The 23569-nt window shown below is 40.8% G+C and overlaps 1 protein-coding gene across 1 annotated transcript in view; it reads left to right on the top strand.

The window, feature by feature from the left end:
- Nucleotides 1–4260: 4260 nt before the first annotated feature.
- Nucleotides 4261–23569, top strand: part of shisa9a (shisa family member 9a) — a 44790-nt gene continuing 25481 nt past the window's right edge. Inside the window, exons 1-2 of the mRNA XM_061706372.1 lie at nt 4261–4879; nt 6045–6151. Coding sequence (XP_061562356.1) covers nt 4365–4879; nt 6045–6151 — 622 coding nt within the window. The 5' untranslated portion in view covers nt 4261–4364. The remainder of the gene's footprint in view (nt 4880–6044; nt 6152–23569) is intronic.

Below are 23569 nucleotides of genomic sequence, written 5' to 3'. Positions count from 1 at the left end.
CAGTAGAAAATAGATGGATCGTGTGCTACTGAAAATGTACCCTAGTAAACGATTGTAGGAATGCTACATGCCTAAATTACCAAATTTGGGCCCATTCCTGATTAAGATTAAAATAGATACAGCGACAAGTCACTGATGGTGTCATGGTTCACTAGCCTGACTTTCGTGCTGGCAGCGTGAGTGCATTTCCCACTCAGTGAGAGTGTGAATGGTTGTCTGTCTCTGCGGCTGTGTCTCAACTTGGGGTCTGCACCCTTCACAGGCTGCATTTGCAGAGTGGTCACATCCTCACGCAGTGCAAAGGCTGTCTCAATTCAACAACGCGCAAGGCTCCCTTGGTTGTGGCCGACAAATGTGTCCTAATCTGTTAGGATGGTCCTTTGGGAGCAAATTTTTTTTCTTTTCTTTTTTTTACCCGTGGTAGCTAATAAAGTGTTGAAAGTGATACTGCTCGTGTGATTAGTTTCCTTTTTTTTAACTGAAAAAAATTCCGGTATAGGTAACAGGGTTCACAAAGGAAATCAAGTGCTACATTTTAAGACAGCAATTTTTACGAAGGTAGCAGTTGGAGAAGCAGCAATTATATATTAAATGAATAGGGTACAATTTACAAAAAGTGAAAAGTTCAAAAAATATTTGTATTCATTGGATTGGTGCAGGCGGCACGATGGTCGACTGGTTGGAGTGTCTGCCTCACAGTTCTGAGGACCGCAGTTCAATTCCCGGCGCCGCCTGTGTTGAGTTTGGATGTTCTCCCCATGCCTGCATGGGTTTTCTCCGGGCACTCCCGTTTCCTCCCACATCCCAAAAACATGCATGGTAGGTTAATTGAAGACTCTAAATTGCCCGTAGGTGTGAATATGAGTGCGGATGGTTGTTTGTTTGTCTGTGCCCTGCGATTGGCTGGCAACCAGTTCAGGGTGTACCCTGCCTCCTGCGCGATGATAGCTGGGATGGGCTCCAGCTCTCCCACGACCCTTGTGAGGATAAGCGGCTCAGAAAATGGATGGATGGATGGATGGATGGGTTGCTGCAGTGGATACGATTTTAGCAAGAAAGACCATGGTGTCTTTTGTCTGTCATCGCGGGCGTTCTCCATTCTCCAGAGTACGGACGGGTGCATGTCCCCACTGTGCATGTCATGTTGTAGCCAATCTACACTGCAATGTCACTAAGAATGTTATAATAAAGGGGGAAGAATAAAACAAACATCCATCCATCCATTTTCTGAGCCGCTTTTCCCCACTAGGGTCGTGGGCGTGCTCGAGCCCATCCCAGCTGTCATCGGGCAGGAGGCGGGGTACACCCTGAACTGGTTGCCAGCCAATCGCACGGCACATCGAAACAAACAACCATTCGCACTCACAATCATGCCTACGGGCAATTTAGAGTCTCCAATTAATGAACAAACAAAAACAACTTCAAAACCATATTATATCATAGACAGCTCCATAAGCTATGTAATTAAATCAATTGTTTACAAAACTATTTCGAAAATCATTCACATCCAGTCCTCCATGATAACATGGATTTCTTTAATTCAATAGCCGTCAATGGCAGTGAATGATAGCACTAAAAAACAAAACAAACAAACAAAAACATCACACTTAAAATATCAACAAGTGTTAGGTAACTGAAGATTGATAATTATAAATTAAAAATGAACTATGACTCATGATAACATTTGTTTCGGTTAAAATACTGTAACAGGTTGAAAATGAATATGCAGACGTCTTTCTCCTGAAAAAAGCCCCAACACATTTCATTACATACGTATGACCACGTGATGCTATCACAACAAAATGTCTTGAAGGCTAGATTGGCACCCCATTTAACAAGGGTTGACACAGGCTTCGGAGGCACCAGTCATTTAATAATCATAGAAAGGTTTGGCAGTGATTAAAGCAACAATCATTAATTTGTTTTAACGTACTGTACAGTGGAACCTTCAAATTCAGAAAAAAATTAACACCTGGAAGGACAATAATTCAATTTTTACTTGAAGAGGCAGCACTTCATACACTGTATGTAAGTGACGTAGACACAACACCAGACACAAGTCCCCCCCCCAAGTCCAACAAAGCGCTATCTGGCCTCTGAAGTGGCTGCAAACTTCATTAAAGTTTTAAACAAATGTTTTCCACTCGTTTTACCTGCCCGCCTGTAGTTTTATTGCTAATGATTTTCACAGTATACTTGGTCAAGCCTGGACCTGGATACTAACAAAAAATACCCCCCCCCCTCCCCATAGAGAACTGAAGAGATCAAGAAAATATAAAAAGAAGCTGCAGGATAGCAGAGGGAAAATGGAGAAAAATATCAACTACAAAATATTCTGTGACCCACTTAAATCTTATAACAATGCTTAAAAGTTCAAGAAACACATCCTTTTCCTTACTAATCACCAACCATTAAAATAACCCCGTTTTATTTTCCACCACTAGCCACCTCTCGACTCTAATTTTAATACCTCCACTTTAATCCCAATTGACACTCTCTTAAAGGATTTTGCGGACCACTTTAGAGAAAAGATTGAGTGTATGATCATGTAATATTTTATCTTGTCGTAACGTGATTTTAAACACGTTTGTATGCTTCCTGCTTAGATGCTTAACAAAGTTCTCAATCTACCACGTCTTTTAGACGCAATTTCAAAGTAATCCCCCCAAAAAAAAGTTTTATGGATATTTTAGAGAAGAGCTTTCAAACATTGTAAACTTCTTTCTTCTGACCAGCACCTTTACTGCAGCCTTTAAAGCTGCAGTGGTGGGACCCCTCTTGAATAGGAGCAATTCAGATTTTAAGGACATTTACTGACCAATATCTAACCGAAGATTTTTCAGCAAGATTTTCACAAAACCTTTTATTCAATGCAATGACTTTTTAGCAAACTACAATATGATATTCTTGAAAAGTATTAGTCTGTTCTTCAGGGCGAACCACAGCACCTAGACTGAGCCAGTGCTGACAACATAACAAACACGTGTGTTCTCTACAAGTGGGTCTTCTTCACAGAGGCAACCAATCAGAGGAAAGTGGGCGGTCTTAGCCAAATATGGACAAAGTGGATGCAAAACTGGGTCAAACAGAGGTAGCTGTCAGAGGGGCCTTTTCTGGACACTCGTATGACAAAAGAAAGGTTTTTTTTTATTTTTATGAAATTGACACTTTTATACTAAGTCCATGTTAGAGAGTCACTCTATGGAGGTCTCAATAGCAAAAATAAGGGACCTTTAAGGTTCTCTGACAGTTTTTTAAGAGTCTTAATTGTCTTGGGCCTTCTTAACTTTCTGAGTTGCTGTTATCCTTTTAAGTGTGAGTGTGTTTCTGTGTGGACGAGTGATAGTAGTGGGTTGATTTTAACCATGTAAAGCACTTTATGTTCCATTTGTTGTTTGAAAAGCACTTTATAATTATACAGTTTGTTTGATTGAGTGATTGATTGAGGGATGGATGGATGGATGGATGGATGGGGGATTAATTGATTGATTGATTGATTGATTGATTGTTTAAATACTTTCCACACAGTTATTAAAGATGTTAAACAACTTGACCCTTGAAGAGAATTTAATTTCCTATAGGTTCGACTGTACTGTATATTTAGCTCTTTTTTCCCCCAAAATGTTTGGCTGCTCAAAAAAAAAAAAAAAAAAAAAATGTTTGCAAGAAACATGAAGAAGACACACTCGATTTGCTTAAGTGGACCAAATAAAAGGTTGTGATCGACCGGATCTGGCCCTCTGGCCTTGAGTTTGATGCTCGTGCTTTTAAGGAGCCTGCATGGTTGCCATGATGTCATCACTGTTACAGTTGCTCAGTGAAAAATAATAACACTCCCCCAAATAATGCAACCTATTAGTGGGAAAACAGAGTTCCCAAATAATTCCTTGGCACAAGGCGGAACATAGTAAACAGCATAATCGATGGCTCTTTTTTGTTTTATATTAATGCTGGACCTCTGCTCGGAGTCTCCCTCCCTCTCTCTCTTCCTCCCCCTCCCGCCTGTTTTCCTCCTCCTCTCTTTAGCGCACAAGGCTCTCTCACCACATTTCTCACTGCGCTCTCATCCTCGGTGGTGCATGTGTCTCTGGTGCGTTAAGAGCGCGCCGATGGATGCGTAAAGCGCAGCACTCTTTGAGTGTGGGGGGGGTGGGAGGGGGGGAGGGAACCATCTTTCTGATAAAACACACAGAGCAACTAGTGCTTTGAAAAAACAGATGATGTTAGTAAAGATGTTCATCAGCTCGGATGAAGGTGCTCTGCTGTTTGGGTGTATGTTTCTGGACTTTTCAGCGTGGCATGACCGCCTCCCGTCTTCGAGTCTCGGCGTTTCAGCGTGAAGTTCAACGGAGGAGGAAGCTACCATGAGAGGCGACTCCTTTCTCCTCGGCTTCCTGCTGCTCAAAGTTACCGCTCTGGTGTGCAAGGCTGACGGGGAGCCGGGCTTGCTCGGGGGCTTCGTGATGATCGCCACCTCCAACGGCTCCAGGGAGGAGGAGACCGTTTCCGAGGAGACCCCGCACACGGAAGACAAATGCCGGGGCTACTACGACGTGATGGGCCAGTGGGACCCTCCGTTTATTTGCAAAACGGGCAATTATTTGTACTGCTGTGGCACCTGTGGCTTCCGCTTCTGCTGCTCCTACAAACACTCTCGACTGGATCAGAGCACCTGTAAAAACTATGACACCCCACTGTGGATGAAGACCGGCCAGACTCCGTATAAGAAAATGAACAAGATGCATGACAGCACCAAAGACAAGACCAACTTAATAGTTTACATCATATGTGGAGTTGTGGCCATTATGGCGCTTGTGGGGATTTTCACCAAATTGGGTCTCGAAAAGGCGCACCGTCCTCAAAGAGAGAACATGTACAGGTAAATGTTGAAGGTTTAATGCTTCTCAAAAATCTGGCACGTGCACACGTAGCCACTTGGTGGTGCTCAAGCACCTGCCCCTTTGAACTGAACCAAAACGTGCCCTTTTTGCTGCAGCCCATTTTTGTCTTCATTCAGCAATATTAAAAAAAAACTCTCCGTCATCAATTTTACCCAGTGTTTTGAAACCTGACAAGCATTTATTTGAGTCTTTAGAATTGAGAATTGTACATATGCTTTTCCCCACCCCACTCCTTTAAAAAAACAAACTGTTTCAACAAGGCTGTGTTAACCTTTTGTATCCACTGTAGCCTCCCTTTATCTACTTTGTTAATAGTTTTATTATTGACTGTGTTGATTGTGTGAACATATATTAATACTTAAGTTAAATACCACAGTCTTGTTCTTAATTGTATGAATAATTTTGCTGATGGATGCCCTTTTTTGGCTAAAGCACATGCCCCCAAAATGTCTATGCAAGTGCCTGCTTCTCATAGGAGCCAACTAAAAAAAAAAAAAAAAAAAACGCACAAATAACCCCCTCCTTTTGTGTCAATCTGCTAAATTGGGTCTACATTAAGCCAACTGTGCGCAGGTTTACATCCAAACTCCAAAAAATCCAAGTGGATGGGCGACTGTTTTCCCTCTCTCAGCTCCACGCATCCGCTGTGCTATGGCATAACATTATGTGAGCCACGCTCCTCTCAACAGGCGGGGGCGCTTTCTATTTCAACAGAGTATAAGGCGGCTTTGCGCTCCATTTCCGCAAATACTCTCACAGGAGCTTAACGGCATGTGCAATGATCATAGAAAATGGCGTAACTTAATTTGAACAAAGTAGTAGTTGTGTCAATCTTGCATCGGCTATGCAACCAATTGTATAGAAAGATGCTGCATAGCACAGGCTTAGTGCAGTTCAGATGAATAATCAAATCTCACACATAAATGCACGTGTTACTTCATTGTGGAAAGGATGGGGGATTGTAAACACATAGTATGCTAAACAAATGCTACTGTATTAAGAAGTACGAATCAACATGCTCATTCAGCAACACAATAGCAGAAAGGTAAACAGAAACCCAAATTAAAGTGTCCAAAAAGGTAAAAGGATGCTGCATGGTTCCCTCGACCATCACCTCTGTTTCCCTCTTCCAATGTGGTACAGGGCGGTGGCCAATGTGCTGCAGGGCGGGTGTCCAGGTGAGCAGTATCGGGGAGAGGAGGCCCAAGGCATGCATTCCAATCACTATGTTTCCAGGCCTGCGAACCTCCGTAAGTTCGTTTGTTTTTCGCAACTGTTGTGCCCTGCTACTGTAATGCTTCATTTGGCAATCATTTACTGACGCTTGAGTCTGTACATTTTGGTGTCTGCGCAAGTTTGGTTATGAAACTCCGAGGTTTTATGATTCCAACCCCAAATGGCTGGATACGACATGTACTGTATGTAGCTTCAGTAGTATTTTTTTTTCATTTTTTTTTTTTTTTTTACTTTTGCACTAACCAGATTATGCATGATTTTCACAAAGTATGTGCATTATGTGGTTCACGACCACGTGATGTAACCAGAATAAGAAGTGGGTGTTTGAGTTGAAGAGAAGTGTGTGTGTGTGTGTGTGTGTGTGTGAGAGAGAGAGAGAGAGAGAGAGAGAGAGTGAGAGAGAGCGAGAGAGAGAGAGAGTGAGGGTTTGTTGGCTGGGAGTTTCAAGGGTGGTATATGGGGTAGAGCAGAGAGCATCCGAATGCCATCTATTTAACCAGAGTCCTGCGGGCTGCTTATACTGTACGACCAAGCTTCATTGTGTTTTAACATCCAAGATCACACAACATAAACGCACAAATATGAACAGACCTGATGATGCACTATTAATATGGAGCAGTGCTACCACTTCAAAGTACTTATAGGTCTTTAAAGCAACAACCAAAACCAATTGTCAATGTTTGGGTGATGACCTCTGCTTAGTTATACAATTAGTGTTCCTTTCCTTGTGTAGTTCCATTTTCTTAGATCCTTTAATGCTCCACAAGCCAGTGGACACTTACCAGTGAAGATGCTGATCTTTTATAGGATTTGACAAGCACTATTGACTGCTGCCAATGCCATAAAGCGTATCTTTTTGTGCTTATTATTTGGTTTATTTAAAAAAATATTTAATAACAATAATATTTTATCAAATTGTATTTGAGAAATACTGTCGCTGCATCACAATAGCCATTCCTGACAAACAACAAGAACAACTTTGTGATAACAATACATCATAGGGTGAGAAAACATAGGTTGCTATTATTTAAAATTGTTGGCATGAAAGCGAAAAAAATAACACTTGCAGTTTATTGCTCTTTGTGAGTGGGAATCTTTTTCTGTCCTCACAGTGGGAGAGATGAGATAGTGGGGCAGCCTATCACCTGAGTGGACGCTGCTGTGAAATGGCGATTACTATTTGCAGTGCGGAATCTACACTCTGAACCCTCTAATCCTCGGGCTTGTGGGTAATCATATGTGGACTGTTATTAACCTCTGAGATCGGAAAAAGGAGCCTCGATAGAAGACAGCCAGCCTGATTGGTTCAGGACTTCTTCCACTGGCATTGGAAACGATTCATTACAGGGGCAGAGAGGGAAGTTGGCTTGGATAGGAATTAGGTATGGATTTGCCGGATACACACATTATTCCTGTTTTAAATAATTATCAGATGCATAGACTGAAAGGGCATTATCGTATCAGTGTGAATGCAAAGAGAAGGCAAGAGGACAATGAATGCGTTGTAATTGCGACGCAAAGACAAGTGCTAAAAGGTTAAATGGCCCACACGCTTGTGCTGCTGAAAGGAGATTTGTTCCCATATAGCACTGGTTTGTGCTATAAAATCTATTCTTAGCACACATACTGATTATAGCTGATGGGAAGATTACCTCATTACTGGCATCAATGGACCTGGTCTGGCAACTCTTTGCGGTCCTTGTCAAGGGAATACAATTCCTTTAAGTCTTTTGTGAATGTCAATCAACAATTTTTCTGTGAATAGAGCTCTGACGAGGGCTGCTGTTTCATCACATATGTACTCCCCTCGACAGGACACTTTTCATTCTTTTGTCAAGAGGGATTCAGAACTGCAGGCAATCATGCTTTGCTGCGTCTGTGATCGTTTTTAACCACAAATGCACGTTCACAACAAGCGGGAGACAAACAATATTAATGAATAAGGCAATGGCCTGACGTATTAGTAATGTTGGGGAATCTTGTGCCGTTGCAGGCGCCCTGGCAGTCTACTAAGAATGGACATGTTACTTGTGTTTATATTCCCAGCTGGACTGACTGGCTGGCTGACTTTGTCTCAATACCCAATAGTGTCAGTTTGAATCCTCAAAGGCTGAAAATCCTGCAGCGTTTCACTCTCAGCGTCAAAGAGCTGAAGAGACAAAAAAGGGAGGCTCGGGGAAAGAGCGGAAGTGAGAATAGGCAGCGGGAACAGCATAATGTACTGGGGAGTATAAAAGATCTTAGTGGCAAATACCCACATTGATGGTAGCAGCCATCTCTGAAGCTCTGAAGGATTTCCTTTTACTAGTACTGTATGCAGAGAAAACCTCTTGGGCAATTGGAACTTAATTCAGGATAACTTTCAAATTGTCTTTTTGGACTAGAAACAATAATCATGTCTCATCTCAAAGTGAAACCTCAGGAGCTCAGTAGCATGCTGAGCTACTGAGATACTACTGATTTTCTATCGCGCTTGTCCTCATTAGGGTCATGAGTGACCTCACTTTGGGCGAGAGATGGTGTCCACCCTGGACATAGTTTTCAATGACCTTAACAAGCATACTTTGGGAATGTGGGAGGGAACTCGAGTCCCTGAAGAACACTCTGCAAGAACATGCAAATGTCGCACATGAAGGCCAAAACTGAGAGTCGAACCCTTAATCTCTAAACCGGAGGCAGATGTGCTAACCACTACTGTAGATCACCACACTGCTTATGCTGATCTACATTTATTTTATTTATTTTTTTCCAGAATTCCCCTAAACATTTCCACAGAAAGGGGAGGAGGAGGGTAGCCATTCAAGGATCAAAACTGCAATCATAAACCTTCATTAACAGTCATACAAGTGAACAATTGGTATTCAAGTGTAAAAAACAACTAAACACTTTCTCAGCTTCAGTGACAAATGTTAAATGGGGTAAGGGTGAGCCATGACACAGAGGATCTCTTTCAAAAACATTCTTGATTGTCACACGAGTGTGACAAAATGTTCATCACTGGTTATAGTCCATCCATGCATTTTCCATACTGCTTATACTCATTCTGGTTGTAAGTGAGCTGGGGCTAACTTTGGGCAAATCGCAGTGTACAACCTGGACCAGCCAATCACAGGGCCTACACAGGCTAGAAACCATTCTTACTCAGTCACACTAATGGACAAATTAGCCAGAGCGAAGAAAACTAACTAACTAACTAAATTACTATGCAATAATAATAATAAAAAGAACCTGAATATATATATATTTTTTTTTTCTTCCAAATATTCACTGTCTAGTTAAGTAATTATGGCACATTTCCACTTACCTACAAATTCGGGTTACGTCGCAACCGTAGGAACCGAACTCCGTCGTAAAACCGAGGACCCCTGTAACGCAAGGGTGAGTTGTGCACTTTAAAATATATGAAAACTGAAAGAAAACACATTACCTTAACTTTAATAACAAGTCATACCATACCATATACATTGTGACGCTAAATGTAAATGTAAACTTTTTTACGCAAGGCGTAGTTTCCACTGCATATTACTGACAGAAGGTAGAAATTTAAACAGCAACCGATCTTATCAGATTTTAGTGCAGGGTTGTTCTCATACATTTAACACATGAGCGGATGGAAGTCCATTTAGGAGTACAGTTGCTCAAACAAGCGGTGTTGTCGGTAATTTCATTTATTATTTAATAATTTGACAAATGCCTTTCATTTGTCAAACTTGAAGGATGAGATGATAAGTTCCCATAAACCCATAAAATGCTTACAGGCTAGAAATAATACCGCACTGTGGTGCACCGTACACACAAACCAAAATATCTGCGGCAATGGATGCTTTGACTGCCGAACAATTAACAGCAATACATCCCAGTCGGATTTAATTAACAGGGTAATTGTATATTAGTATGAATGAATCATTGCTCCGATTTCTCACACTTTAATCAATATTGACAGTGATGTATCTGACATTGGGGGTCTCACATTAGAGCTTCAGGTGCACGGGTAGCTGTAATAAGACAAAAGAGATTGCTGCATGCACATGGAGTACGCTGTATTCACAATGCAGTTCCCCATTTGCAGGATTAATTATCTTCTCCCAGCAGTTATAATATTTTCCTTAACATTCCGAGATAAGAAGATAAAGTTTTAATAGGTAATTTCTTGTGAGATTGCACAGGCATGAGGAAAGGCCTTGTCTGCAAAATACTCCATCTTCGTCTTATGAATATGAATATTTGTGTGTAAGCGGAGGAGCACACATGAGTGGTTTTTGCTACTTTTTTTTTTTTTTTTTTAATGCACTCTGCAAACCTGTCAAAAAGAAGCTGGCTGTATCCCATAAAAAAAGTGGCTTGACCTTTCGGTCCCTGCTGTCACTGAAGCCTTCACTGTTTCACATCAGATTGCAGAGTGTCAGAGCGGAAGCGAGAGCCTCAGTTAGAGATCCGAGTCACAGGGCAGGCTGAAAATACATAGGCGAAGAGAGGCTGTGAAAGCGAACATGACTGCGCAGGACCAAGCTATCTGTGACGTGTCTGTGGTGTAGTGCTTTCTGCTTGAAGCTCAGCCTGATGGGAAAAGCAGAGAAATCTGAAAGGAGGCCTATTAGGCATTTTTATTTTACAATTTAAAACAGTTACCAAGAGTCTTCATAACATGTCTCCGGCATGCTTTCATAAAAAAAAAATAATTAAAAAAAAATAATAATAAATACAAATGAAGAATTACGTCCAATTTACACACCCTATTTCGCCAGATTTATACTGCTTGGCCAATGGTGAGTATGGATCGACCGTGGTGGAGCTAGTGGATTAAACAGCAGCTTTTCCCAGAGCCTATACAGTGTGGAAATTTTGCACCTATCAAAAAAAAAAAAGCGTTTTCACTCATGTAGGCAAGTTCATATGCTACACTGTGTGTATGTGGCACAGTTATTGACTTTACTGATTATTTGAGCTTAAAAGTAACTTAGTTACTTAGCTGATTAATTTTTTCAAAAGTAACTAAGTTCGAAAAAAGTAACTTTTTAGTTACTTTCGGCAGCTGCCAAGTGGCAGGAATATTACTTATCTACAGTACAAAAATAGCATTAGCTTAACCATACCCATTACTTGTACTTACGTACTTGTTACGCCACACAAGTTACAGAATCATGTCATCAACATGAAGCAATAACTTAAAATAAATCAGCAACAATCAGCAACTGACATGCTAGCACAATAGAGTAAGTTCCTAAACGTAAACAAGCACACTATTCTCAGTACACTGCCGATTGTGGTCCATGAACGCAACTGTGTGTGTGTGTGTGTGTGTGTGTGTGTGTGTACGTAAACGTGAAAGTGAGTCACATACACACACACAAACACACCATTGCTCCCACCACAGTAATTTTGATGTGAAGAGCGAGAAAACTTTTTTTCTTACTACGCGACGTCAGCCGTGCAGTGTGTTCAACCAGCTCACAGACGAAGTTGAGAGTTCTCACTTTTCATTGTAAATATTATTCAAGCTAAGTATTGTGATTCTTTCGGTGAGTCAGTACTGACCCTCGATGACCGAATGATGATCGCGCACTCGGTATGAATAATTAACCCACAACGGGCAATTTAGAGTCTCCAATTCATGCATGTTTTTGGGACGTGGGAGGAAACCGGAGTGCCTGGAGAAAACCCACGCAGGCACGGGGAGAACATGCAAACTCCACACAGGCGGGGCCGGGGATTGAACCCCAGTCCTCAAAACTGCGAGGCAGACGCTCTAACCAGTCAAACACCGTGTCGCCTGCGCGTTTAACACGTCAGTAAAACTGTATTCTTAATGTGTAAATAAAAATAACAACAATCAAATACACTTTTTACTCAGAAAAATAACAAAAATAGTGTGGCGACAGTGAAATCGTGCATTTCTTTGCACTTTTATGGTATTCCACCGTCACTGTGCATTGTAGAAACAACAATCACTTCCCAATCACTTTCTTCCTTTTGTTGAAAAAAAACCAAACAAAAAACAAAAAACAATGGTCTTGGTTAAAATGCGACTGCACACTCTGACTGCTCTTTGTTTGAATCACCAGCTACTAATTACTGTTTGGTGAGAGACAATGATGATGCAAATGTAACTATTGTTGGATTGAAGAAGTAACTGTAGTCTAATTGCTTTCCTAGGAAAAGTAAAGATTTACTTTGCTTGTTACTCAAAATGGTGGATTTTTTGAGTTACTATGTAACGCGTTACCGGCATCACTGGTGGTTACTATGTGTATTAGCCCCAATGTTACGCAACAGTAGGGCTCACAGACACAAAAAATGAGTAGTTTACAGAAGTAGGCAGATAAAAGATTTACTCCAGATTTAATCCAGATTAACTATGTGATAGAGCATGGCAACTTTTTTTTTAGAATTGATTTTGAAAGTTTAGACCTTAGCGGACGTCTGTTCTCTGTGTGTTCTTGTTTGGCATTTTGGCATAATAGCATATTTTAGAATTCATTTAGGGTTTTTTCATACAAGTCAAATTTCAAAGTCTTTCTCACTAACTCCCATGCTTGTAAAACAGCTAAGTGTGAGGCAGGAACATTTTGTACCCTTTGTGTGCTTATGCCTATGCTTGTTTCTCTTATTGGAAATATATCATTTACATACGAGAACGTAGCTGGATTGCTCCGATTGTATGGGCTTCAGATTGCACTCTGTCACAGGTTATTAGCTACAATATACCTTGGAGAAGACAACCAGACAAAGGCAAGGCACAAGACAACAAGGCAGTAAGTCTTCAGGCTGGGAACCTTGCAGTGTTCGGTAGTGCCTCTTCAGTCTCTCCAGGGTCTCTTTCCTGCACCCTTTCCCTGCCTAATTATCTTAATTGAGGCCCCACAGCAGCCACAAGACCCCATTAGACGCCTGTTCGTGAAGACCCAGGCGCCGCACAGTCAGCATCAACTTGATGACAGAAATCCACTTCGTTTAGGCACAGAGGGAGCGTGGACAGGAAGCTGTCAACACAGAGAGACCGTGACTGGGAAGCTGTGAGAGGAGAAGGAATTTTAGTTTTAGCAAATGATGAGAAATAAGAGAAGTATAGTAAATGAGTGGATTTTTGTTTTTTTTTTTTCTTAAAGAGCTTTTACATGTAGACCGAGGCTTGCAGTCAACTACCCCCTGAGTTCTAGTTCACTTGATTTGATGGAACACCTGTGTAATGTATCTGGGCAACCTGTGAAACAGGTCTAGAGTACTGCCTGTGTACATGAAAACCACAAACCATTGAATGCATTTTGCTAACATACAGGTTATCAGTAAAATCTCTATTGCTTGGTGTAATAGCGAATGACCCGAGCCGACAGTTTGAAAAAAGGTGAGAAAATAAACTAGTTTGGCTGAGTGGAGCGCAGACCTATGCAAAGGTTGATCCATTAACATAATCCAGTTGTGTTAGTTTGTTGATATTATAAAGCCACTTCCTGTTTCAGAACAACGGGGACCATATCATTATTGATCCTAGGTTATCAAAATAAATCATTCTAACAAAAAGGAAAACCTTAAAAAATTGTATTAGTTTGCTCGTCCATTTGTTACTTTGAAGGCGACTTTCTGGTTGACACTGATGTAAGATGTTAGTAATACACTCTCCCATTTGCATTCTGGGGCAGGGGTTCAGTGATTGTTTAAACAGCAGAAAGAGAAAATAAATTCTTCTATCCACATTTTTCACAGGATTTTACCAACATTTCTGTTCTCTGTGCTAGTCCTCCACGGGATTTCACAGAAATTGGCTTTGTCGACAAAAACCTAACCGTCCTCCACGTGACAATCAAAACCATTCCCCTTGCCTTGACACGTTTGTGTTTGGGGGAGATAAAAATGTCTTTACAGCGGTACCTTGACTTACGAGCAGGGCTTGACATTAACGCCCGCCAAGTAGCCAAATATCCAGGTCTGTGGGGAGGTGCAGACTCAGAAGTCTGATATGTATGGTGGTTCTTGTAGCATGGAAAATTTATTTCGTCTTGTTTTGAGTGTGCATGGGGATCATTTACATAGTTAGATGTAATAATATTAAATGTAATTATCCAACAACAAAATTGTGGCTAGTGAAAATGCTGAGTGGCCTCAGTGACTGTTGAGCAAAAAAGTTATTATCAAGCCCTGCTTACAAGTGCCTTAGCGTATGACTTTTTTGAGTTACCAGCCTTGGATTTTTGGAACGTGTTGCAGACATAAAATTCTAAGTTAATGATTATTTGCTAAAAACAATCAAGTTTATCAGTTTGAACATTAAATATCTTGTCTTTGTAGTGTATTCAATTAAATATAGGTTGAACATGATTTGCAAATCATTGTATTCTGTTTTTATTTATGTTGAACACAACGTCCCAACTTCATTGGAATTGGGGTTGTAGCACCATAGGAGTATCTACTGTAGACAGCGCTGCCAGGCTGTCACAGAATCGGATGAAAGAGCTCCCATCTTTGTGTTTAAACAGGTGGTTATTGCCACTGGATTGTAATTAACTGCGACACTGACTCGTTTTAATCATTCGATATAATAAGAGAATTACAAATATTTTGACACTTTTCTGTCACGGGAAGTCAAGCGCAAACCTAATTATTAACCAAAACATGTTGTAATAGCCGAAAACACAGTGGGTTTTATTTGCGACGCTTGTGTGTGTTTGCTCAGTTGAATGCAGGCATCTTTATTATTCAAACCGCAACGTTCCTGTGAACGGTAATACTGCTGACTGTTGAACATACCGTGAAGGCAAAGATCATATGGGATTGTTAGTCCACATGTGGCTGTGTTGTGCCGTGTTAAATCCGGTGTAATCTGCTTCTGTTACAACATTGTTATTCTAATGGTTGCAATGCTCTGTGCTGCTTATACAATCATACAATATCACTGGCAGAGCTGTACATGTTACAGCTATGTTCTAGAATGATAATAGACTAGAACTCATCATCTGAGAGTGCGTGACGAGTGAATGAGGGCGAGTATGAACAAAACTGTGCATTCTTACGTGTTTTTAATGATTTAATGATAGCCTTGTTTTGAATGATTTGGCAAAAAGCAACAACATCACTTTTCGTTTGTAGATCCATCAAAAACAAAACAGCTGGGACTGTGGACTAACTGTGTCATGGTGGTATTGTGAAAGTAGTCCAATTGTGACATCATAATTCAAAACAGTTTGTGCAAAACAATGGGTATCTCACATTTAATTAGTTGTGCAATTTCACACTTGTGGGTGTACAAGCACACTAGAGACCCAACTATTTGAATAAAAACAATTAAAATGTCAACTTTCAATAAAATGCCCCTATTAAATGTATGCCCCAAAAAAAAAAACCCAAAACAATGCATTCCAATTAAGATGCGGTACGATAAAAATGAAGAAGGAACTAGTTTGTTGTAGACTCCAGACAAGCCAAGCACAGTTTTATTTTCTACTTACGGTATTATGACAACGTATTCATGCATAGTGCTGATCTTCCTAATCCCTATTTCACACATGCATATGGACACCAAAAAGCTCCCAGTCATGTGCCACTGCAACATGCACACACTTCTCGTCCTGCAGCCTGAGGGCAGGCAGCAGATTTTCCTGGATCACTGCTTGATGTAAAACTCCATGTAAAACTCACAGCTCACGCTGAGGCACATTTGTGAACCTTCGCGCGATCCGCACGCCGCATCCACGGCACCCGAGTCTTTAGAGGGGAGGCTCCGTTCGTCTCTATCTTGCCCACAGGCGTCAGTATGCCCTGGCTCATACGCCACCCTGCCCGGAGGAGGAAGGGCCACGTTGGCGCCCCTCTTCAGCTCACCCTCCCGCCCTCATGCATACATATGGACACCAAACCCACCACCCCCAGCCCTGCTGGTGCCGGCCTGCGGCTAGGGGACATGTGGCTGGTCAAAATGCGTCATGATGCTGGGCTTTTTGCGCTGACAGAGCTTGTGTCTGTCTGCGCTTGTGTCACATTACCAGCCTGGAACGCCTCACGAAAACACCACAGTTTTGTTTTTTTATTGCTCTGATCACAGCGCTTATCCTGCTTCATTTCTCCTCTACCTTTTAACTGCTGTTTTTGTTTTTTTCTTGAGATTTATCATCAAAATCTGTTTACCTCCTGTTAAGAAAAAAGAAATAAGAAATAAACAACGTGTTACCCGATTTTATAGCACAAGCATAGAATGCATTTCGGTTGTATACAACCAACACAAAAAGCTTGGGGGATTTACACCAGGATATTTAATAACCTGCTTTAGGAGCCAATGAAAGCACTGAAGGTCATATCTTGTGCTTTATTTTGTCCACCTGGTATCATCACACAGCCAGAACTACCTCAGTATCACGAGTAAGGGCCAAAGGAGAAAATGCCGACTGAATGCATAATGAGACTCTGTCCATACAGGACAGCGCATCCAAGGAGGCCAAAAGAAACAGTACAAGGACAACATTAAAATAGACCCTGAAACCTGGGAGGCCAGAGCAGCCAACAGGGCGACATGGAGACAGCTTGTCCGAGAGGGAGCTGACCAATTTCGATGTCGATCTCCGCCGTGCTGCAGAAGTGAGAAGCAGCCGCAGAAAGGAGCTCGTTTCCTCCACAAAGGCCAAATGCGCGTCTTCTACACCCCACCGCTGCCCACACTGCACCAAAGTACGCGGCTCCAGGATCTGCCTCTACGCCCACCTGAAGACCCACAAGGACCAATGAAGGAGGATCGTTGTACTCACCCACAGTGACCGCCGATGATGAAGATACTTTTTTGGTCTGTCCCAAGTTCGTCCGTTACTTTTACACATTATTAACACATTTAAAGCTTGAGAACAAATCTATAAACACTCTTGAACCCTGAATTGTCTGAGAGACTCCGCCTCTTCCCTCTTTCTGCGGAACCCGTATGGCATCATTGTCGCTTAAATTGAAAGTATGGATGTTTTTTTTAGATAATAACACGTGAAAATAGATTCGATACATTTGAATATGCCTATTTTGTAAAACTCAATTGTGAGCCATGGAGGTAAGTATGTGTGCAGATTAATATCTGCCAAATACACAGGGTTCGTTAGCTCATCATTTTATTTATTGCTCATGGCTCTAAGACCTTTGCTTTTGTGAAGTATTAAAGGTTTTTTCGCGCGGTCGGGGACTCAGTGTGAGCACAGATTGTGATGACGACGGCTGGCACCTGGCGTCATATTCGACCGTTGAATCACAGTCCCCCAGGAATCTTGGGAAATGAATGGAGAGATTATCTGATCCTTCCCCACCACATTTACGATTCTCCCCACTACTGTATTATTATGCTCTGCAGTTGAACAGGTTAAATAAAAATAAAAATAAAAACGCGCAGCGGCAAGGAGATAAGGCCAACCGAGCATAAAGCTTGGAAAAGAGAAGAGAGGAAAATAAAGAATGGAGTCAACAGACGTGGTGTGAAAAGGTGCAGTGAAGGAATCTATACTTGGACCTGTACATAAAAGCAGGAACCACATCGGATTGGAGCTCCTGCTGCTTTTAGCCTTGTGTTTTCAATGCTTCGAAGCTTTCACATTCAGTCTAGTCTTGAATTGGACCCCCTGTACACAATTGTTACTTTTTTTTTTTTTTTTTTTTTGCTGTATCATGTGTCGAATAAATGTTTTGTGTGCATTTCATGTGTGTATGATGAAATGTGTCAGAAATGGAAGTGAAATTTCCTGCCTACTCAGTAGAATGTTACAACAATAATGATAATAAAGTGCAACCTTCAAGCACTGCAGCATGCATGACATCACGTCAAACCTCTGCATATCTCTCAAAGACTTGCAGGCAACATGAGTCTTTGAGATACTTCGAGGATTACCTTAATAGTTTTCCCATTTTAATATTCACCATTTTCTTCCTTTTGTTTTATGTTTTCTTTTTACAGGTCCATGTACAGTTAATAAAGAGTCGATGATAGCAATAGTTTTACACTTGATCATTTCCATTATTTCCGATGGGCAAAAAAATGATTAATTCCAACAAATAAGAGGTCGACATAACATCCTGAAACCGATTTTTATTCAGTTCTATAAATGTATACCTAAAAATGGATGAATAAATGCTTGAAACTGACAATGTGATAGTAATGCTAGGTAGTAGCAATATATTTGTCCATCCATCTTCTACAGTAGCGCTTCTTCTCATTAGGGTTGTGGGTGAGCCGGAGCCTATCCCAGCTGACTTTGGACGAAAGACAGGTTCACCATAGACTGGTCGCCAGTCGTCATTCGCGGGGCACATATAGACATACAACCATTCCTATTCATACATTTTGAGTTTGTAATGAACCTAACATCTCCAGTATCTATTTTTGTGGGTGCAAAACACAAGTGCTGTGAGAACATCCAAACTCTACACAGGAAGGCCATAGCCAAGATTCAAACCTCGATGATCAGACCTGCGAGACAAACCTGGTATCGTCCAGCCCACTGTGGAACAACGTATGACCAAGGAAAAATGTGAAATAAATGGGGCTTACTTTCAGATGTGGAGAGATTGACATTCGCATTCCCGTCTGCACATCTTCCTCTCCACACACGGTCGCAGCTGTTTCATATTAATCGACAGATGATGCATGCATGCATGGGAGAATGTGAATGTGCAGGTGTGATATGATGGAAATCATTCTGTGATGTCAATATTACTATGCTTGGGAAATTTGAGTGAATATTCACAAACATCAGTAGAAGGAGCTGAAGCTGAGAATTTTGCATACATGCGAGAGGAATCACTGTGCTCAAAGATTGTGCTCCTCTGCTTGTCTCTCTCTCATGTTATACCAGCAAGAAATTGGATTTTATTTGGCTGTGCCAGAGTCATTTAGTCCAGCTGCATGTTTGTATTGATTTTAATCTTCAGTGCATTCAAACAAGCTGAGATTTCTTCTCGGGAATTCCAATATATTCTACTGTCTTTGTTATCCTGTCCTCTTTTCATGTTGTTTTTAAATTGTTCCACCAGCTCTGGTCTGTCCTAAGATCAACAGTTAATTGTTATAAATGATACATAATTCATTGCGCAGAGCACTGCCAGCAGCGCAACAGATTTGATTTATGCATGACTGCCTCCTCTGACCCACAATATCTATCTTCTGGTGCCTAAATGTAAATGCATCTAAATACCATTCCAGGTTCAGTTTGAACATTTTCTTCTTTTGGGGAAAAAAATGAACTTTCCAGTGTTTCATATTGATTTTTTTTTTTTTTATATGAATTTGACTGGAAACAAATCATAGCACAACTAACTACCAGAACAGCCACTGCTTGATATTTTTGTTCTCTCTTTCTTTTCAACTAATTATGGTAGATGTAATGCAGAAATTGTGATTTGGAATTAAGTGAAGTGGCAATGGCATCATATAGGATCTACACTAATTCCTCAAGTAGTGGCCATATGGAGAGATGAATGAAGTGTACATAATTTGTGATAAATTACAAAACCAACCAAAATAAATCTATCCATTTTCTATAGTGCTTGTTTGTCTGTCTTGGCTTAAGGCGAGGTACATTCTGGACTGCTCACCAGTCCATCGCAGGACACATACAGTACAGAACAAAGCATTCACACCTGTAGACAATTTTGAGTCTTCAATTAGCCTTTATTTTGTTCATTGACTGTTTTTAATTTGAAGCTCCTTGTAACATTGTTTTAAAAGGTGCTATCTATATATAGTTATTATAAGTGCTACAGAAAATGGATGGATGCAATTAACCAAACATGCATGTTTTTGGAACGTGGCAGGGCAAAGTGCATCACATATTGACAAGGCATTTTTACACTGATGTAAGGTAAAACCGTCGTATAGATTTTATTGTAGTTGTCTTGTACGAGGGCAGTGTAATTTTTGGCATTGTGTCTGACGCTTGCTTATAGTCAGTTATTGTGTAATGCGTCTTATTCACCACATGACACTTTTGTGTGATAAGTATAAACCAACCTCCAACTCTTGGAGGTTCAAAACAGGCACTGATAATATTCCAAAGTCCACCGAAAACTCAAACTGCAGGTAAGCAATGGAGCTAGAGAGAAAGCAGAAGAAACTAAAGGAAGTGATGCGTGCTATCTTGTGTTTTTATAAAGGATATTTTTCTTCCCCAGAAGGCAGCTGTTAGCAAATATTACCCAAAAGGTGCGGACAGAAACAAATCTCATAATTAAGTTCATTTGGGAAGAAATGCGTGGGTGCAGAATTCTTAGTAGATTTGCACACGGGCGCTGCAAGCATGTGCTCTCGGCATGTATTATTTATACTGTATACATTGCATGCGTGGTAAACAAAGAGTGCATATATTGTGCTAAACTAAATATGCATATACTGTACACCCTTGTGAGAACTTGCGAATCTTGTTAACCTGGCTACAGCTTAGTTTTTCGGAGAAAATTAGAATCAAAGATGAGTGCATCAATATTATATTGCAGTAAAGTATGAACACATTTTGGCATACTAATGGAAAGTAAAAAAAAAATTGTACACCACATACCTAAAGCCTTCCTTCCCCCTGGGTTATTCTTGTTAGTGGTAGTAGAACTAATAGGCCTAGCACCCGAAAATATGTCCCATTCAGAAGCAAGGGAATAGTACAAGTTTCAAGCACAAGTGAGCAAGTGACAAAGAACTTGCTTGACAGTACCATTTGTGGTTCTTCATAACAGTGTCAAACATCCCCTGTGCTTCTCTCGCTCAAGGCTCTGGGCTAGTTTTTCAGGGCTTTTGGCAGTGCAATCAGGCTCATTGGCAATGAATGGACGCATGGTTGGATGGAGGGGTTTGGGGGTTACCCATCTGGGATTTACGAGTGACCCACTTCTTATCCCCATGTTGTTGCAGAGAAGCCATCCCTTGCCTGTCTGCCTCGCTGCACTGCAGTGTTCATCAAGCAGTCTTTGTCCGTTCACACTCCTTGTTGCCAGGACACGACTCTTACAGTTTCCACCGAGCACTACGCTTTGGTTCAGCTTGTTAGTGCATGCAATTTTTGTGTTTCCCAATGGCTAAAGGCGTACCTAATACCATGCATCCATCCTCTTTCTAAAGCTTATTCTATTCAGAGCCACTACCACATTTTGGCACCCTTTTGAAAGCATATAAATTTTTGTAAACAGTACCAAAATTTGTATTCCATAACACTTCACTTGTTTGGCAACCTTTTACAAGGGTACCACAGTAATGGATCCATACCATAACATGTTTTGGCACCTCTTACTGTGGAAGTTAACTCCAGTGGTATGCACTGGAGAGGTACCAAAATAACTGATTCGTGCCATTCCACTTTTATGTACCTCACCCTCAGGGTACAAACTGCAGTGGCGTAGTACACATATTTATATTATTTATTCAATTTTATAAATGTTTTATATATATATATATATATATATATATATATATATATATATATATATGTATATATATATATTATGGGGGTTCAAACAAAAACCTGTGAAGGGTACCAAAATAAATCGATGTGTCACGTTTTGCACCTTCACATTAGGGTACCATCTGCAGTGGTATGAAATGCAATTTGCTCGTGTTTCAAATATCAAAATGTAAGGAAACCAACATTAGACTATACACTAGTGCCTAAGGGACCCAACTTGGAGTTTTTCGAGATCCAAGCCATCGCTCTGTCAGTTTTCTGCTCTGACTTGCGTGCAAACATTTGAGAGACGAGCGCTGTATGATGTCTGGCAGTGAACTCAACTAAATTCAACAAGCAGCAGTTTGGCAGATTGTGAACAATTCTGCAAAAACGAGGCTTCACTCTCATTTGAAGTTTGCTGTCAAGCTAAACATCAAACAAAGAGAATCACACATCGTGTATTAAAAGCAACCACGTAACTTTGCCTTAAAGTCAGCTAACTTAATGTTAACATATGTCGGAAACACCATAGATGGCGTAACGGATAGCCTCTATGTGTATATTTGAATACAAAAGGTGCAGCAACACACACAGACAGACAATATAACAATACACACAGGCATATATTCGCTATCCTCTGTGGAAAAAAAGACTAATACCAGTATTACTGCAGCTTACTGAATCACCTACTGTAGTTGTGAAAGCTCTTTGTTTGTGGCCAAGTCGCGTACATCAGAAGGAGCCACAATGAATTAATCATTATGCATAGACTGTTTAATTCCTTACATTCTATTTAATTATATATTTTTGCTTTGTTTTTTAAAAAAAAACAATATTATTGTGCTATTTTCCTCATTAAACAACAAATTACACATAAAAATGTGTTTTGGGGGCGGCTGGAATGGATTAATAGCATTTCCATTCATTTCAATGGGGAAAGATGATTTAAGTTACAAGTGGGGTTAAACTCATACCACAAGGCACCACTGTATCATATCTTCTGTCAATAACTTTTGTGAAATGCATCAAAGTATCTAACTTTTTTTTTTTAGCAACCTTTTACAAGAGCGCTACATTTTTGGCTGGGTCGTAAAATAATGAATCAATTCATTACATGCTTATCTCTATCTATTACATTTTAACAAAGTAAGAATTCCATTACTAAATGCTACCGGTGAGTTTTTACTGTGGATATGACAATAAATATCTTGAACCCTTCCCATATATTATTTGTTAAGCCAAATCATTCTGCCATTGCAAACCATAATGTGGCAAGCTAAAGTGAACAGTAGCATTTGGTGGAAAGATGGATTTACATTGGCACTCTGGAGGACCATTGCCTTGCAAGAATTTGAATACCAAATGCTGTCATGTGACAAGGCTTTCAGTAACAGGTATGAAGGTATTCTCACGGAAAGCAGCTCTAAGCTCTTGCGCAAATAGGCTAACACACACAAATGAGTCAAAAAAAAAAAAAAAAACCACTCACGACTAGAGTACAGAAGACAGTGCCACTGTTTTGAATTGTTGATACTTTCAGTCAAGGTCTTTCGCACAAAGGCACATTTACATACGGAATACAATGACACTCACACGCTGGACACTACTTCCTGCCAGTGCTTGTGTTCATCTGCCCACAAATTGAGCGAGGCAGCCTTTCTTACTTCAGTAACCTAGTTTTTGCCTCTCCCCTCTCTATTTTAGCCTCCTCTCTCCGAGGGAGTATGAATGTCTTGCCCAAGTCGATTACGGCACCGAGGGCCATCAATACATGCCACGTTTGGGTTACATCGCTAATAATAGAACATCACCGATGTGTGTTTGCGGATAGAAAAGACAGGCGCGTGCAGTGGAGTGTGGTATTCACTACGGGGCTAATCTGTATCTCTTAGTGAGGAGGAGTCCCTCAGGGCCTCTTTGAGGTTCCTGAAAAATATTCCATTCCTCCATTTTATCAAATGTATCTATGAAGCTGATGTGTGCTTCAGTGGTGCAGTGAAGGTACACTGACCTTCCTTTTAGAGCTAGACAAGAAGGCAAACATGCGGGGAG

The sequence above is a fragment of the Phycodurus eques genome, chromosome 19 (genome assembly GCF_024500275.1).
Source record: "Phycodurus eques isolate BA_2022a chromosome 19, UOR_Pequ_1.1, whole genome shotgun sequence".
Taxonomy (NCBI): Eukaryota; Metazoa; Chordata; class Actinopteri; order Syngnathiformes; family Syngnathidae; genus Phycodurus; species Phycodurus eques.
This window is presented reverse-complemented; position numbering and strand designations above follow the sequence as displayed.